Here is a 15203-nt window from a genome sequence, read left to right on the forward strand (position 1 = left end):
TTTTGAATCTCACTCAGATTTTTTATTTAAAAGGCATCCATGTGAGCACTTCAGTGTCAGTTAATAAGGACTTGACATATTTCCGGCGTTCACAGCACACCCTTTAAAAGTCACAAGCACAGAATAGAATAAAGAAAATGCAGCATGCAGCAAGTGTACAACTTTGCTATATTAATAAAGGACTTATTCACATGTAGCCATAGTGCAGTAATCAAATGGACCATTTCTGTCCCACATACTAGCTCATTATGAAAACCAACTAGACTGTTAAAACAGACAAAGAGGAAATCATGATGTTTTCGGAACACACATATACTGCAGCAGAGTAATAATAAACAGAAAATATCCCCAACCAGTCGTCTAAAATGGCTCCCTTTCCTATTGTTTGTTTTTTATTAGGGCCTTTGTGTATACTTGATGAAGTTGTGAATGTGATAAGCTAATAATAGTGATTGGTTTTGGTACTTAGAGATTGGCAGCAAGTTAAACAAAAACTACAAAGGAAAGAGCTGGTTAGGTAAGGATTCTGGCAAAGAGGAAAGAGCCGGGAGTTTTATTGTTAGAATTGGGCACGGATTCTGTCCAGTGGATCTGTCTCCCACATTTTGGGATCCCAGGCCTGGAACCAGCCAGTGAAAGTTGGGGGCTCTGCTCCCTGTTTGATGGTGGTGATGGGCAGGCCTCTGCGGCCAGATGGGTCTGAGTCCACATACTGTTGGGCTGCATGACATGACAGGGACACATAAGGAGACAAAAAAAAAAAAAACAGGAACATCGTGAAAAAATTTAAAAACTCTAAGACGCATTTTAAATGTATAACCAATTCAGGATTCACACTCATTTTATTATGTCATGATTTGACTCTGTAGCTACTAAATGCTTCACTGTGCAGAACAGCTAGTCACTAACTTTGTTTGGTGGTTGGTGCTTGTCAAGTAGTAACTTGTGTATAGTGAGGTTTTAGATTACTTTGCCTTTTGTAGCTAAAAAAGGGGTTGATTAAGGAAAGTAATAGTGTTACTGCTAGAGAATTGGATTTATGGAACAGACTTGGCATTGAACTTTAAATGTGTTAAAGAAAATGTCCAAAAACAATGTGCTAAATACATATAAAACTTTGGCCTAACATGTCTTTGTGTTTAGGGACATTGTTTAGTAAAATGTGGGCTTCTTGTTTTTTTGCTTGTTTGTGTACTGTTTGGAAAAAGGTAGAAAGTAAATTGATTTATGGTAAATATGAAGTGGAATATAAAAAATAAAATAAAGTAATTTGCTCGGGTGATTAAAGAGGGGCAATGTTTAAAAATCAGCCTCCAACTCCTTCTCAGCCTTACTTGAGAGTACATCAAGCATCATATTAGAATGCCAAATTTAAACTGTCCAAAGGTGAAGTAATATGTATAATTAGTATGTATTTGAATATAATGAAAAAAATTAAACAGTGAGGTTGAATTTGAACAGTAAAGTTGCAAGGCTGTAAACCCAAAACAAAAAGCAATGAGGGAAATAGGTTAAAAAGCTTCACAGAACTGTTGGGGGGAGATTTCCGCATCAATTTTCCCCCTGGAAATATAAATATACTGACTAGACTAGCTTTAAAATAGTGTAGTTGAATTTTGGAAAGGCAAACGGATTAGTTCTGCCCAGTTACTTCTGTTTTCAATCATACTGTGATCATATTTCATCACTGCAACAATTTATTTTTCATCCTTTTATGAGAGTCGTAGTTTCATTTAAATAGTGGCAACAAATCTTTGGACCAACAAATAATGAAACTTGTCTCAAATTTTAAAGAAGTACCTATGTTTTTGGAGTGATTGCTATGGAACCTAATGTTTTTGGTAGCAAGAATCTGATTAAACATTTCTTGGATCTGTTCCTCTGTTCGAGTGCAACAAACCTATTTTGGGAGCTCCAGTCTTTTCTTCATCATTTGCTTCTACACCAATCCAAAGAAAGATCTACAGAGAGACAATATACACTCACAGTCACAGTCACTCAGTCTACAGTTTATCAAATTTTTTTAAATGGGTCCTACAAAACTGATTTTACCTGGTCACATGTATCTAGGATCATGACATCATCAGTAGCCAGATCAGACTGAGTGAAGTCTCCTGGTACTTCTTCAACCTGAGAGAGCAGAAGGAAGACTTATAAAATTACTAAATTACACTGTATTCATTTAGATGCTGACTGCGTGCATCCAACAACAAATCCCAGTCCCTTCATTTTACTCTGTGACTTACAATAAGTCGTCCAGTTTTGTTGCTGCAGCCAAACAGACGTGGGGGTTTGATCACTTTCTGCAGAGCCTTAGAGGTCTGGTAATCCTTCTTGCCGCCCAGTGCAGCCCAGAAGTCAGCTGAGAAGGAAGGACACACAAAAGGGATCAGTACCACATAGTTTTTGTTTAACAGGATGTGAATCACATCCTCTTTGCTTAAGATACAGATCAAGTTTGCATAAGAACAGACCAGAAATGCAGATAAATTAAAGAATCCCACCTGACTCCTTCCCCTCTGATACATTGATGGCATTGCCCCCCAGGAAGCCCCCCACATGCTTGGCAGCCTCCATCTCCTCATCACTAGCCCCCAATCCTCGCCACACAAACAAGGCATTTGGGGTTTTCAGCACAAATACATCATTGGTGTTCAGTTTGGAGGCAGTGGCATCGACCTGACAAAACAGAGTCAGACATGTAAGAGGTGGAAATCAGAAATATCTCCACTGGATCAGGCCCACTTAGGGATCAGGCCCATACAGCTCACCTCAACAGCACGTGTGCCCTGAGAAGAGCTTTGCCGTATGTGGAATAGACGAGTTGAGCTGGCCGCTAACTGTCCACCTTTGCGTGAAGTTCCTCCTTTGTGGACGATCATTGGTTTCCCCTTGAACAGGCTCATCAGGTGTGGAGGCTCCTGACCCTGAGTCACTCTCACCTGTGAGTGCAGTGATTACAAAATGTCCCAATGAAGATTGGAGAGTCTCAGAGCTATTTGATAACATTGACTGTAATACCAGAAATGAAAAAGCGACCCAACAAAAAGCATGACTGTGCTGTAGATTAAGGCGAGTGTGAACACTGCCCTCTGCTGGCTATACAGTAGTGCTTATTTTTTTCATAGCAGGAGAGAAGTTTTTACATACAGCAAATAGTTTTGCTTTAGTCTGCAGTACTTGTTCTTCTGTAATATGTGGAGTTAAGAGATTTGAGAAGCCGAACGCTCATCACAACTAATAATAATTTCAAAAACATTTTTTCCACAGTGTTGTTGTAACACTGTCAGCTTTTAAACCCATCACTTGCACAACTTAAAATAAAAAAATGTTATTTAACAAATGCATACAGAATTCATTAGGTATCAAATGTTTAGAAGCTAACAATTATCAGCATTGGCTGTAACGTTCTTTTTAACTGAAATAATCAACTTCTCATATTCAGAGAACTCAGTCAACTTCTATGACAGACAAGCTCCTATAATTACCTTAATACCAGTTGTACCACATGTTTACCTGAACGGGGGATCCTCCCATTGAGTCATCCAGCTGCACTGTGAGAAATGCTGATGCTGTCAGTTCGTCCTTTGTGCATTTTAGCCCCTGCCTGGCACAGTAACACACACACACTTTAAATCAAACTCCTAGAGTCAGGTATGTGATATTAGACTGGGTGTGGTAAGATCATTTTTGTACAGCATGTACTTATACTACTTACCAGGTGTATATGATGTGTTGCTCACTGCTTCCCCTTTTGTAGCTGTAGAGGATGATGTAACAGTCTCCACCATAGAACTGTCCATAGGTAGAGGGATCCACGGGCACCTTATCACCATTCTCAATACGCCAGATCTAAAAACAAGACTCCAAACATTTTACCCTATTCAGCAAATACACTTTACTCTGGGCCTTGTTTTCGCTTGTTTTAACATTCTCGTACCTGAACCTTGCCTTTACCATCATCCACCATGCCATGCTGGGCTGCCATGGCTTTGTTTGTGTGCAGGGTGGAGGCATCAAATGGCACTTGTTTCACTTTGGCTATATGGCCAATTGTGTAGGCCTTGGTGGGACCAGTGGTCTCATCCTTGTCCTTCCAGTCACTGAAGAACTGCTTAAACAGAGTTGTCTCGGCTCCTGCGGGAAGTACCTGGATCTACAAGAATAACAGGGAGTTTAGCTGGATTATGGCTTCTTGAATTGAATTAGCTGCCTTTTCTTCTTCAAGAATATTATGAAATTACATGTGTGATGCTTCTCAATGACCTCAGTTTGAATCACTTCTAAACATTTTAGAAAGATATATATCTATATATCTATATCTATATCTATATCTATATCTATATCTATATATATCTATCTATCTATCTATATATATATCTATATATATATATATATATATATATATATATATAGATAGATAGATAGATAGATAGATAGATATAGATATATATATATATAGATATATATATATATAGATATATATAGATATAGATATATAGATATAGATATAGATATAGATATATATATAGCTTTACCTGTGTCTTATTGGAGTACCCCTTCTCTTTGATGAACTGCTGGCCTGCAGACATGGCTGCTTTACGCTCCGACGTGTTGGCTTTGGGACCTTGTTAAAGTCAAACAAGGATGACATTATGAGCTTTCAATAATTTTCAAAAACATGACGTGTCATAAACTAGCTGTAAGAAACAAAGGTTTGTGAAGGCACGTTTATATTGACAATATTAAGTGGCTTTTCCTTTAGCATATGTTGCATTCATTTTATCCTGTGACAGCTCTAGAAGCAGAATCTTTTCTGCACAATGTCGTTGAACCATTGACAGACCCATGTTGATTAGGTTAATAATATATCCCTGAGAGATTCTAACATTGAGTAGCATCTGCTGCACAGTTGATCTTCTGCAGCGTCATTTTCCATATGCCAGGCAGGTCTTATGTGAGACTTATGTGAGTTCTGACACCCTGAATTATATTTTCCCGAGTCAGTAGATAATTGTTTATAATTGTAGACTTTTTTTTGTTTAAACCTACAGACTTTTTTAATCAAGGCACAGCTGCACACATAGTATCTGTAATATAATAAATAATATAGATGTGGATGATATTAGCTCATGGGGTTTGTGTGCAATAGGATTGATCTGGTTACTCTTGCCTCCTACACAGAGGTATGGGCAAATGGACATTTTTGGGACGTGTTATTAGGTCTTTAATACTACTGGCACCTTTCCATACAAAGATGTTCCTGTCCACTCCATTGTCCAAGATGTAGCACTCTTCATGAGACAACATGGCCTGTTTGAATGGACTGGATTCAGACACACTTGTCACCTTCATTTTACCAGATGTATCAGAGATCTATGAAACAAAGGGAAATCGCCAATTGTAAAGTCAGTTCATGGATTCTGTGAATAATTGAGGAGGAGGTGTTTTTGTTTACAATATAAATACTGTAATAGGTTTTTTTTTATGTCCTTTGTTTTTTTGCCCAAGCCCTATTTTGCAGTGTATAAGCAATGTAGATGATATCATGCAACATGCAAGGATCATTATTATTTGAACACAAAATGTTATGATAATTCCCACTTATCACATACATATCTGAATGCCTTCAATTTGTAAGGGATGCTTGCATTCAGACAGGATCAGTTTTTTATAGTCACAGTGGCATAAGAATACAAACAATGCATGTTACCATGTAGAGGGCACCCTTCTTCCTGTTGGATGTCTCCACCTTATCATCATCAGGAGTACTGGGGGCAATGGTGGATTTAGGCCCCAGAGCCTGCAAAACATAAAGATTAATTAACTAGAGATGCCGCCATTAAATGCATTGCCAATTAAAGCTTCAAAGGATTAAAACTAGGTAAAAACTTCAGGGTGTAGTTGAGACCTCTGTCATTTCGGCTGGCTCTTCCCCCTCCTCCACCATTTGCAGCTTGGCTCTGCCATTTCTCTCATTATCTCTGATGCCGATGGCGACCTCAGAGGCCTTCAGCCTCTCAAACCGGTTACAATCACTGCCACACCACTGAATGATAACCTGCAAAAGAGGAACAAAAATATTAAAGTTAATTGCTGTTTACAGTGCATCTGAACACATTTAGTTTGTTCTCATAAAGCGGAGCAAGCCAGTCCATCACATGAACAACTACAATCTGGTATCAAAAGACATAAGTGTTGTTCGAGTGCAAGCTGCATCGTTCACTGTGGATCCTTAAAGATTTAGTACATAATTTAAATTTGGCCTTACCCCGATGGCCACAGGATTAAAACTACATAGAGAAGTCTTAACTCTTTCACAGCAAACAAATTTGTACAGTACAGATATATGTGAGTATAGTGTGTGGTTGTTAAAAAAAACATTGTTGTAAAAACCATCTCACCGATCCCAGGTCAAGAATGAAGCAGTCTCCCTTGTTGAAGCTGGCCCAGGACATGTCCACCTCCGTTGCTCTGATGGCCCTTCTACCCTTGATGTGCAGCAGGCGCTTCACGTTTGTATCATTGGTCACAACATGGTTAAAACCTGAGGCAACACCCCCTTTCTGGGAGAAAAATAATAATTCAGGAGATGCAAACTTTCATGAAACCACCGGTACATTTGAAATGGGCTCTGTGGCGCAACAGATAGCGCATTGGACTTCTAAGAGAGCATGTATGAAGGCATTCAAAGGTTGTGGGTTTGAGTCCCACCAGAGTCAAGCTTTGTGAGTCGGAGACTGTCTTCCTCATGAAGCCAAAATCCTTTTCCTCACTTTATTGCATTACTCAGAACTACACTACCTCACTTTTTATTGCCTTATTAAGAACTGCACTACCTCACCTTTATTGCCTTATTGCTCTTATTGACATTTAGTGTGGATGGCAAAGTAAGAATTTCATTGTGCAGGGAAACATCCTTTCTGTCTGTGCATACGACAATAAACAATTTGAATCTTGAATCTTGAATGTGTAAATGAGCACAATCACTAACCACTATAGTCACAGAGGCACTACTAAGAAGTTTGAGACAGAATACGTGACATCAAATTATGTCATGAGACACAAAGCCTAAAACTTCCTGCACAATGAGGATGAAATGAGTTTTACACAGCAATAAAAAATAGCAAAGGACAAAAATGTATAAAGTCTGCTGCCAAATGATGAGATCAGCTCAGTACCATGAATCATGAGTATGCAAACAATACATCTTGTCAAAGAGAGGAAATGAAATGAACATAAAGGAGGAGCAAGTCTGTTCTGTGCAACAATGTTGTGCCTGAGTGGCAGGATTATCTCTTAATGTGCCATCCTTCGTAAAGCCATCAAACAAAACAGGTATGTATAAGGCGTGCAAATGAAACACTGCAAATAAACAACAGACACACTTTCTACTGGAGAAAGTAGTTTGGATAACTGAAGTTTGATGGGCTTTTTAGTATGTGGGGGAAATCAAGATCAAAACAACCAGTTTGTGAGAAAAACAACAAAAAGGGACGTCCTTGTTCTTCAAATGTCTAATGAGGGCTTAACATTTACCCACAAAGGCTCAGAATGTCGTTAGCATCTGGAGGAGGGGCTATTTAGGCTTCAAAATGGAAACCACATTCACGCCTCTCTCTTCCTTATTCTCAAGAGAAAGGCAGTAAAACTTTTTCCATTGTAACAATGCAGACTCTGCTCATTCTAATGGAAGGATTGTTTCCTAATAGTGGATTTACCAAAAAATATGAAGATATAATGGGCTTTAGTTTTGTTTCTTGCCCTCTGAAGAGTTTCTGCACATGTGCAGAGCAGAGCAGATGTAATAAACAAGTCTTTGGGCTAATTACATTCAGCTAAAGCCAGGAGTTGGTTTGAATGGTCAATGAGAAACAGATGGCTGGTTTAGGGGGAAAAAAGAGCAGCCTCGTTTGAGTTTTTCAAAATGTCTTCCATTAAACAGGCTGGTTGACTTGGTCTGTGCGACACACCCTGAGATGTAAATAGCAAAATGGGAAACCATTTTGCTATTTACAAACTTTATCCACTTGAACTTTATCCACTTTGAACTTTATCCACTTTAGTGCAAGGTAAAATCCATGGGGCACTGATAATCATTAATCAGATTTAGGTCAAAGACACTTCTGAGCTTTTCTATGGTTTTCTCATCATAACTCTGTCAAAAGTGTAAGAAATATAACCTTTACATTACTAATTTAATTGTGTTTAGGATCGTTCCTAGTTGTTGTAGTCATTAATCTAGAGCATTGGTTTCTGTAAATCATAATCCAAAAAACTGTTACTAGTTGCAAACAATCTTCACATGTTGCATGTGAAATGTAAGCAATTCATCCAAACTTTAATTTTCCCTTGTTTCACTTGAATAATTTATTTGGGTCATTAAAAGGCAAAACTGTTTACTATTTCAAATAAAACAAAACTTGAGCCAGCGAGGAAAGAAGTGAGTTTTTTTCTTTTTGTCTAACTAATAATACTTCAGTCCCTTTTCTTTCACATTTTCATACATATAGCGACACCTCTTGTCCAACGTGTCTTTGCTCACCTGATACTTGATGCCTGTCTTGAAGTACCCCAGAAAGGTGTTGGATTCGCTGTTCTGCACCTCCCTATACTGTACTGGCCCACCACCCAGGAAGTCATCTAGCTGTGTGGCAAAGATAGCTGCCGCTCCACTCTCATCCTGTGAGCATTCATCCCCTGAGAAAAAAGAGAGATTTGTACTTAAGCAGAAATAAACTGTTTCACATCAATAGTAAAGCATCATGTTTCTCAAACATGCATTAAGTTACTTCAAGCAGGGAAAACTGCTGTGACCTTGAGGGACCTATGCGTGATGACGGGAGTCTTTGGAACACATGAACCACATCTTTAGCAGAGCCGCTGTGTATCCTGCTATTACTGTCAGATGGCTCACAACATGAATCAAACTATTCCATAATTTCACATGACTAGCATCAGACACAGAGCTTTCTTATGTTTGCATGTTTTGTTTGGTATAACCACTCACAGATGATTGCAGAGAAATAAAGGGCCTATGTTCGTGTGAGTGTGTTAGTGTGTGTGTGTGTGTGTGTGTGTGTGTGTGTGTGTGTGTGTGTGTGTGTGTGTGTGTGTGTGTGTGTGTGTGTGTGTGTGTGTGTGTGTGTGTGTGTGTGTGTTGCCACTGGGGAAGAACGGGAAGGGAAAAGTAGAAACACACAGTGACCAGCGCCTGTTTCTAATGACCTACAGGAGTTTGGGGTATTTCAGTTGGGAATTCTAAATGGGAGTCATGTAAAAGTTTCCCTTAGGTTTGTTTTTATTATGTAACAGAAAATTTACTGAGTAAAAGGAAACGACTTTACCTTAAATTTAAGATTTAAAGTAGTTAAAGTTGTATATCATTGTCCACTGTGAACAAGCCTGAACTAAATGGAATCCCACAACCTCTTGTGACTTTTACTCATGTTTCAACTCTGAGATCAGATGCTTAATTTGATTTTCTGTTACTTTAAAGCCCCAACTGTAGCTTAGCAACCAAACCACAAAGACTTGGTTGTTTTATAGCAGAGGCAAAAACAAAAAACAAAAAAAAAAGTGGTAAAACCATAAAACAGTAATTGCCAAAAAGAAAACTTCTATAAAATACCAACATAACAGAGAAAAAAACAAGCGATAGCATTCAGAGTACACACTGCTGTAGAATGGCCTCTGCTATTAAGTGTGTTGCTCATTATTGTTTAAAAATGTGCTGTTCCTGTTTGAAAGGTGGTTAAGACTAGATTTTTTTAATTATGTAGGAGAAAGAGGAACATTTCCATCAGTTGCATGTTGACTTATTACCTTCGTATTATTTATTCGTGCATGTTTTCATTCCTTTTTTTGCAAAGGTTAATTGTATTTTAATTTTCAATTTGATATGTTTGGAAGAGATTGAGCAATAAAGTTTTGAGAACATATACACTTTATCTATCAACAATAAATCACATTGTGACAATAATTTCATGAGAAAAGGTAGAACATATTTTATTCCAACTTTATGGCCAACAGTGTATATTAAACTCTAATTAAATAATTATTGTTACAGAATGGTGGCAGAATCTTACCTAGCCACATGTGTATGTTGTACGAAGGTGCTGGGGTAGTGAAGAGCAGCAGGTAGGCATCCCCAGTGTAAAAGCTGCCATACAAGTTCTTGGGTACTGGTTTCAGGTCCATGTTCTCAATACGCCAAACCTTTAGGCCTGGTTGCCTACCAGCACTCTCAAACTCCTTATGTTGAACCATGATGGCTCTGAGACAAAGTGAGAGAGAATATCAGAAATGAGACTGGTACACAGACAATAACGGGGAGTGATTTGAAAATGATACTGCAAATGAAATTTAACTGGGCGATAAATGTAACAAACACTGTTTAAAATGCACCATAATAATGTGAGTAAGGAATTATTGCCACCAAGTTGTGCTTCCTGAACAATAAAGCTTTTGTAGAGTGAGGCCTGAGAGAAACTAAGCCACAGTCATTTAGGTGCTGGTTTAACAAGAGGGTTTATACTATATTTGGACTCTGGGTTTGCAGAGACTAGTCTAGACAAACCTGCTGTTGTATCTTCAGTGAGTCATCCACTACTGTCACTTCTGTTGATTGTTTAGTTTCTACATTAATTATGTCTGGCATCTATTGACTGTTGCATAGAAGTGAAACGGACATTGAAGTGGACTCACAAACTTGAGCATTAAATGTTTTCATAATTTAGAGAAATGTATTTTACTTCTGTGGTCAATAAAATTATCAGTCACATCAAGTTGACTTTCGACTCACTCGTGTTCATGCCAATGATTAATTAATAAATTGATATAAAGGTGTTATAAACAGAGAAAGAGCTATACTTATTACGATGCCTGAAAAAAGTTTTTAATAAATGAAACCAGACTGACTGAACTTTGTTCTATTATCAGTGGGTGTGTAACCAGCAAGTCAAATTTCTGCTAATTTGAACACACAGGTACCAACGTAAATAATATAAAGTAAAAAGCATGACTCATTTTTTTAATATGCATGTTATTTAATAGCAATATCTGATCATAAGAGAACTTTTTATAACTGAACTACTACTACTACTCAATGAGCAGATTACCTCAGTAAATGAACCCTGTCAACAAACTTGCAGAACAGTAAAACTCTTGAGCATTAAAGAAGCTTGCATTCAGACTTAAAGGAAGTTTAATTTAAAAAACTTTAGATTAAGATAAGAGTGGGTGTTTGCACCATTACTGTTGCCAGATTACAGAGATTATTTTTTGGTTAAATTACACAAGAGCTAGATTATAAATCAGCAGAATTGTCAGAGGAGTGAAAATGAAGTTGACTGTGAAAACACTTCCTCACTACTGTACCACACCAGGCTTAAGCTCCCTGTATTTTCCCTTCTGATCCACGAACGGTAACTGCACCCTTCAACTTTTGTTCATTTTTATTCAGCATTATTTACAAGAAAAGAATAAAATATTACATCTTACTCCCTGCCATGTCAAACATAGACAAATCAAACATCCACCTTGAAAGAAATGTAATGTATAGTTTGTTCAGCTGGATGCTAAATGAGCTGCCTGAAGCTCAGGTTTCAGCACAGACAGCAAACACTCAGTGGATTTCCTGTAACAAGCTGATCAATAAAATACTGCATCACTTATGGACATTGACTGTGTGGAGGCAGAGTTAATAACACAAGGATGTGAACAGTACTGAGATACAGATGAGCTGGAAAGAGCATCTGTGGTGGGAGACTGCTGACTGATCAGACTGAGGACTGATTTGCTTCTCCAATTTATTGGAGAATTGGAGAAGTGCATCTGTGAATATTGAAATAAAAAAAACAGTGTCCACAGCTTATTCCTGCTCTATTCATAGTAGGTCATACAGCTCCATCTTTTTTCTTTACTTTTTTTTTGAGTGTTACATAACAGCCATAATACTACTACTACTACAACTACTACAATTCTGCCGCAGGTTTGTGCGCTCAGTTTTATGCAAAACATAATAACACAAAATAATGGAGTATTAACATCACTATAAACAATGTAATAGGGTTCCACAATTAATTCAGCAAATCGCTTTGGTTTATCTGTTTTTGATAATTTCACAGAAATGAAAAGAGTCTTCACGGATCTGATGCACACATCTGGAAATTAAATCACTACTAGCGTCAAATGAACCGCTCACATATGCACAAAGCACAGCGACAAATGGAAGTTTTGCACGTTTCAGCACGATTTTAAATAGCCTGTCCCTTAAAAGACTAAGTCCAGCAATTAACAAAAGCTGCACGAGTTTCGACTGGAAGCAGTGAACTCACAGGCTGAGAGATGAATCACACAGAGGTGGAGATGAGGAGAGCCGCTGAAGGAGGTTGCAGATGTGGGAATCCGCCGAGCATAGAGAGTTTTTTATGTTTTAATGTATTGTACAGAAGGAGGAGTAGCAGGAGGAGGAGGGAGGAGTTTGTGGCGAATGATTGGCCAACAGCTGTAGTAGCAAATATAAAGAAGGTTTTGTCCGCGTGTACGCACTTAGAGAGACATATTTCTTCTCAGGTGAAAATAATTGTGTTGTGATACTCAGGGATGATTTGATATTAAACTTTCCTCGTGCTCTGTGAGATTTAAAGTGCAGATTAGTTCTGTGTTCAGATAGGAAGGGACAACGTTCATGAAGCTGCAATTTCTTCCTAAGAATGGAGAAGTTGAATCAACAGCGTGTGTGTGTGTTTGTGTGTATTTGTCTTTGGCTTAAAGGAGTCGTGTGACTGTAAAAATAACAGTGATGAAAAGGTGCCTCGCCTTAATTTCCTGGAAAACAGCGCCAGCAAGATTTATATGGAAAAATACAGGAAGCAGTCGCATTGGCTGCAAAGACAAATGGCATTTTAGATTTAGTTTAACTTAATAAATGTTTTTATTTTAAAGGTGCAGTCGTTAGCAAAGCCTTTGCAGCTGCACAAACCACCATGCAGAAATTAAACAACATAAACCAAAAACATAATTTTCTCCCTTTGGTAATGCTGTCTACTGAACCAGCTGCTCTTTGAACACATCTCATGCCGTTCACACTTGAAACCACACAGGTCACACCCAGATTGTGCTCTGTGGCTTCTGCAGAAACCATGTTTATTTAAAAGTGGACAGATCCCAGGCTTTGGAGGTGATGGCTGTTTGTCCCTAAATGTTAGGCACACAAGGGCGACAATGTGTACACATCCTGCAGTGACAAAACCACACGCAGGCAGAAGCTGCAGAGTTAACCTGAAGGTAAATGAATGGACTCATGTTTGACAGGATTTGGTTGTAAGTAAGGTTTCCCACACAGCCATGTTGGTACAGTACAGGACAAAAAGAATATGTTGCTGCTAAAAAGATTTTATAAGTTACATTTATACATGTTCATCTCATTATGAGAAATCTGCAACACAGAAAAACCTAACTAAAGTTACTATGGCCTGTGTGTAAACCCATTAACCGAAAAAACAAGGAGAACTCGTTCCAGCAGACTGTCAACAGCAGTGAAAAAAAATGTCTTATTGTTTGTTGTTTATGACAGCTGATGCAAAAACATCTGACCCCTGTGCTTCCTCATTTGTCTGATGTTTGGGTTTGATTGGGTGGTCACCCCATTACCTAAATAATCAGATGAGATTGGACTGATGAAAATGGATAGAACAGCAAAAAGCAGTAAGCCACAGCATTTGCAGCTTCCATTTCCTGGAACCAGCGCTTTCCCCCAACCATCTCATCTCATCCATGTCAATAGGTGAATTGTTTAGAGAAATCAAGCCGATTTTACCCATGTTTGTCTTTAGCTGTTTATCTGTGGGCAGAGGGGCCTAACTGTTTGTGGTTGGTGTGAATCTATGAAACAGGATGTGTCACATGCTGACAACTAACTCATGCATGCCCTCCTTGAGGTGTACGCTATGAGAAGAGATGCTACCAACATTATTACATTAGCTGAGGAAAATGAACCATGACCATGGAAAAGCATTCCAACAACCTTAAAAATAAATAGTTTAACACTTTGCTAATACACCTTTTCATTGAGTCTGATTGTGGTTTAATATGAAAAGACTGCTCCTCCAATTTTTGCTCTCCTGTCAAGTTCATGTTTGACAGTTCAGAATGGATCAAATCCCTGGGTCAGAACCAAAGAAATTAACTTTTCTGTTCCACACAAATTGTCAACACCTGGTGCCCACATCATCCCTGATGCAACTGGACAACTGCCCATTCTGGTGGACATTGTGGTGTGTTATACTGTTAGCAGCTACTGTGTTGTAGCATGTAGTGACTAGTGTGAAGTAGAGGGGGAAGAGTGTTTTTTGTTTTTCATTCTCAAACTTGTGGTGTTCAAGTCAAGCAATTTATCAGACTTCACATTTTTTAAAGGTTTTATATAGAACTCCCCAGGAAGTAAACACACCCAGGAGAAATATAGCCTGTTACATAACTGCCTATAATACTAGTTTGGGCTGCTTTCCTCTTTGTTTTTGTGAATATTAAACCAGTTCAGGACTCAAGAGAATCCTTTTTCCTGCTTGATTTCCAACTATTCCTGCCCCAACTGCTGCTGATCACCTGAAGCATGTGTGGGTCCGTCTATGGGAACCTGGAAGATATCATCCTAGATGAGGGTGGAGTAGGGAAAGGCAAAGTGATTTGTTATCTCCCAGCTTCTGATTGACAGAAAACACCCGATCCATGTAATCAGCAGTGGGTAGGGCAGGATTGCTTGAAAAGAATTAGATTGTTTGAAAAGAATTAGGGCAGTGACACCGGGGTTGGCCAACCCTGCTGTAACAGACCACTGTTTACAGTTTTCTAAGTATGTTAACTTATTATGTAATAATAATAAAATACATTCATCTAAATGGCACGATGAGAGTTTGCTCATTTAACATACACAGTCAATAACTGCATATTGACAATAAATGACTGCAGTATGTGTAAAAGGGACAGTGGTGACCTATTGAAACCCATTGATAATGTTCAATTTAGCTGTGCAGGACTCAACGTCTTACTGTCTTTCAGCTCATTGTTTTGGTTTTCACTTTGTTTTCATTCACCCACATTAGCAGGCAGCTGTTTTTAGTGAGTTAATGAACACATGGAGTGTTCTGCTGCTAAAAGGACAATTCTGCACCAGATGTAGGTGGAGATAAAATAGAATG

General features: G+C 38.5%; 1 protein-coding gene and 1 non-coding gene across 2 annotated transcripts; one reads left to right on the forward strand and one right to left on the reverse strand.

The window, feature by feature from the left end:
• Window positions 1–12494, reverse strand: scinlb (scinderin like b). The gene is made up of 17 exons (XM_067474835.1): window positions 12339–12494; window positions 10089–10276; window positions 8546–8700; window positions 6405–6566; window positions 5912–6061; window positions 5714–5803; window positions 5244–5376; window positions 4539–4627; window positions 3941–4156; window positions 3719–3852; window positions 3517–3607; window positions 2772–2942; window positions 2505–2679; window positions 2247–2362; window positions 2053–2130; window positions 1901–1961; window positions 1–720 (listed from the first exon to the last, which is right to left on the reverse strand). The coding sequence occupies exons 2-17, from the start codon at window positions 10267–10269 to the stop codon at window positions 560–562; spliced, it is 2163 nt and encodes a 720-aa protein (XP_067330936.1). The 5' UTR covers window positions 10270–10276; window positions 12339–12494; the 3' UTR covers window positions 1–559.
• Window positions 6631–6722, forward strand: trnar-ucu (transfer RNA arginine (anticodon UCU)). The gene is given in 2 exon segments: window positions 6631–6667; window positions 6687–6722. It is a non-coding gene; the product is annotated as a tRNA-Arg (tRNA).
• Window positions 12495–15203: the final 2709 nt, after the last annotated feature.

Source organism: Channa argus, chromosome 14, assembly GCF_033026475.1.
Source record: "Channa argus isolate prfri chromosome 14, Channa argus male v1.0, whole genome shotgun sequence".
NCBI classification, from domain to species: Eukaryota; Metazoa; Chordata; class Actinopteri; order Anabantiformes; family Channidae; genus Channa; species Channa argus.

Excerpts from the sequence above, each read along its gene's own strand:
- scinlb (XM_067474835.1), bottom strand. The coding sequence starts at position 10,269 with ATGGTTCAACATAAGGAGTTTGAGAGTGCTGGTAGGCAACCAGGCCTA. Across the intron at positions 3,608-3,718 it reads CAACACATCATATACACCTG|GCAGGGGCTAAAATGCACAA; the intron begins GTAAGTAGTATA and ends TTACTGTGCCAG. Across the intron at positions 2,363-2,504 it reads ATCAGAGGGGAAGGAGTCAG|CTGACTTCTGGGCTGCACTG; the intron begins GTGGGATTCTTT and ends CTTCCTTCTCAG.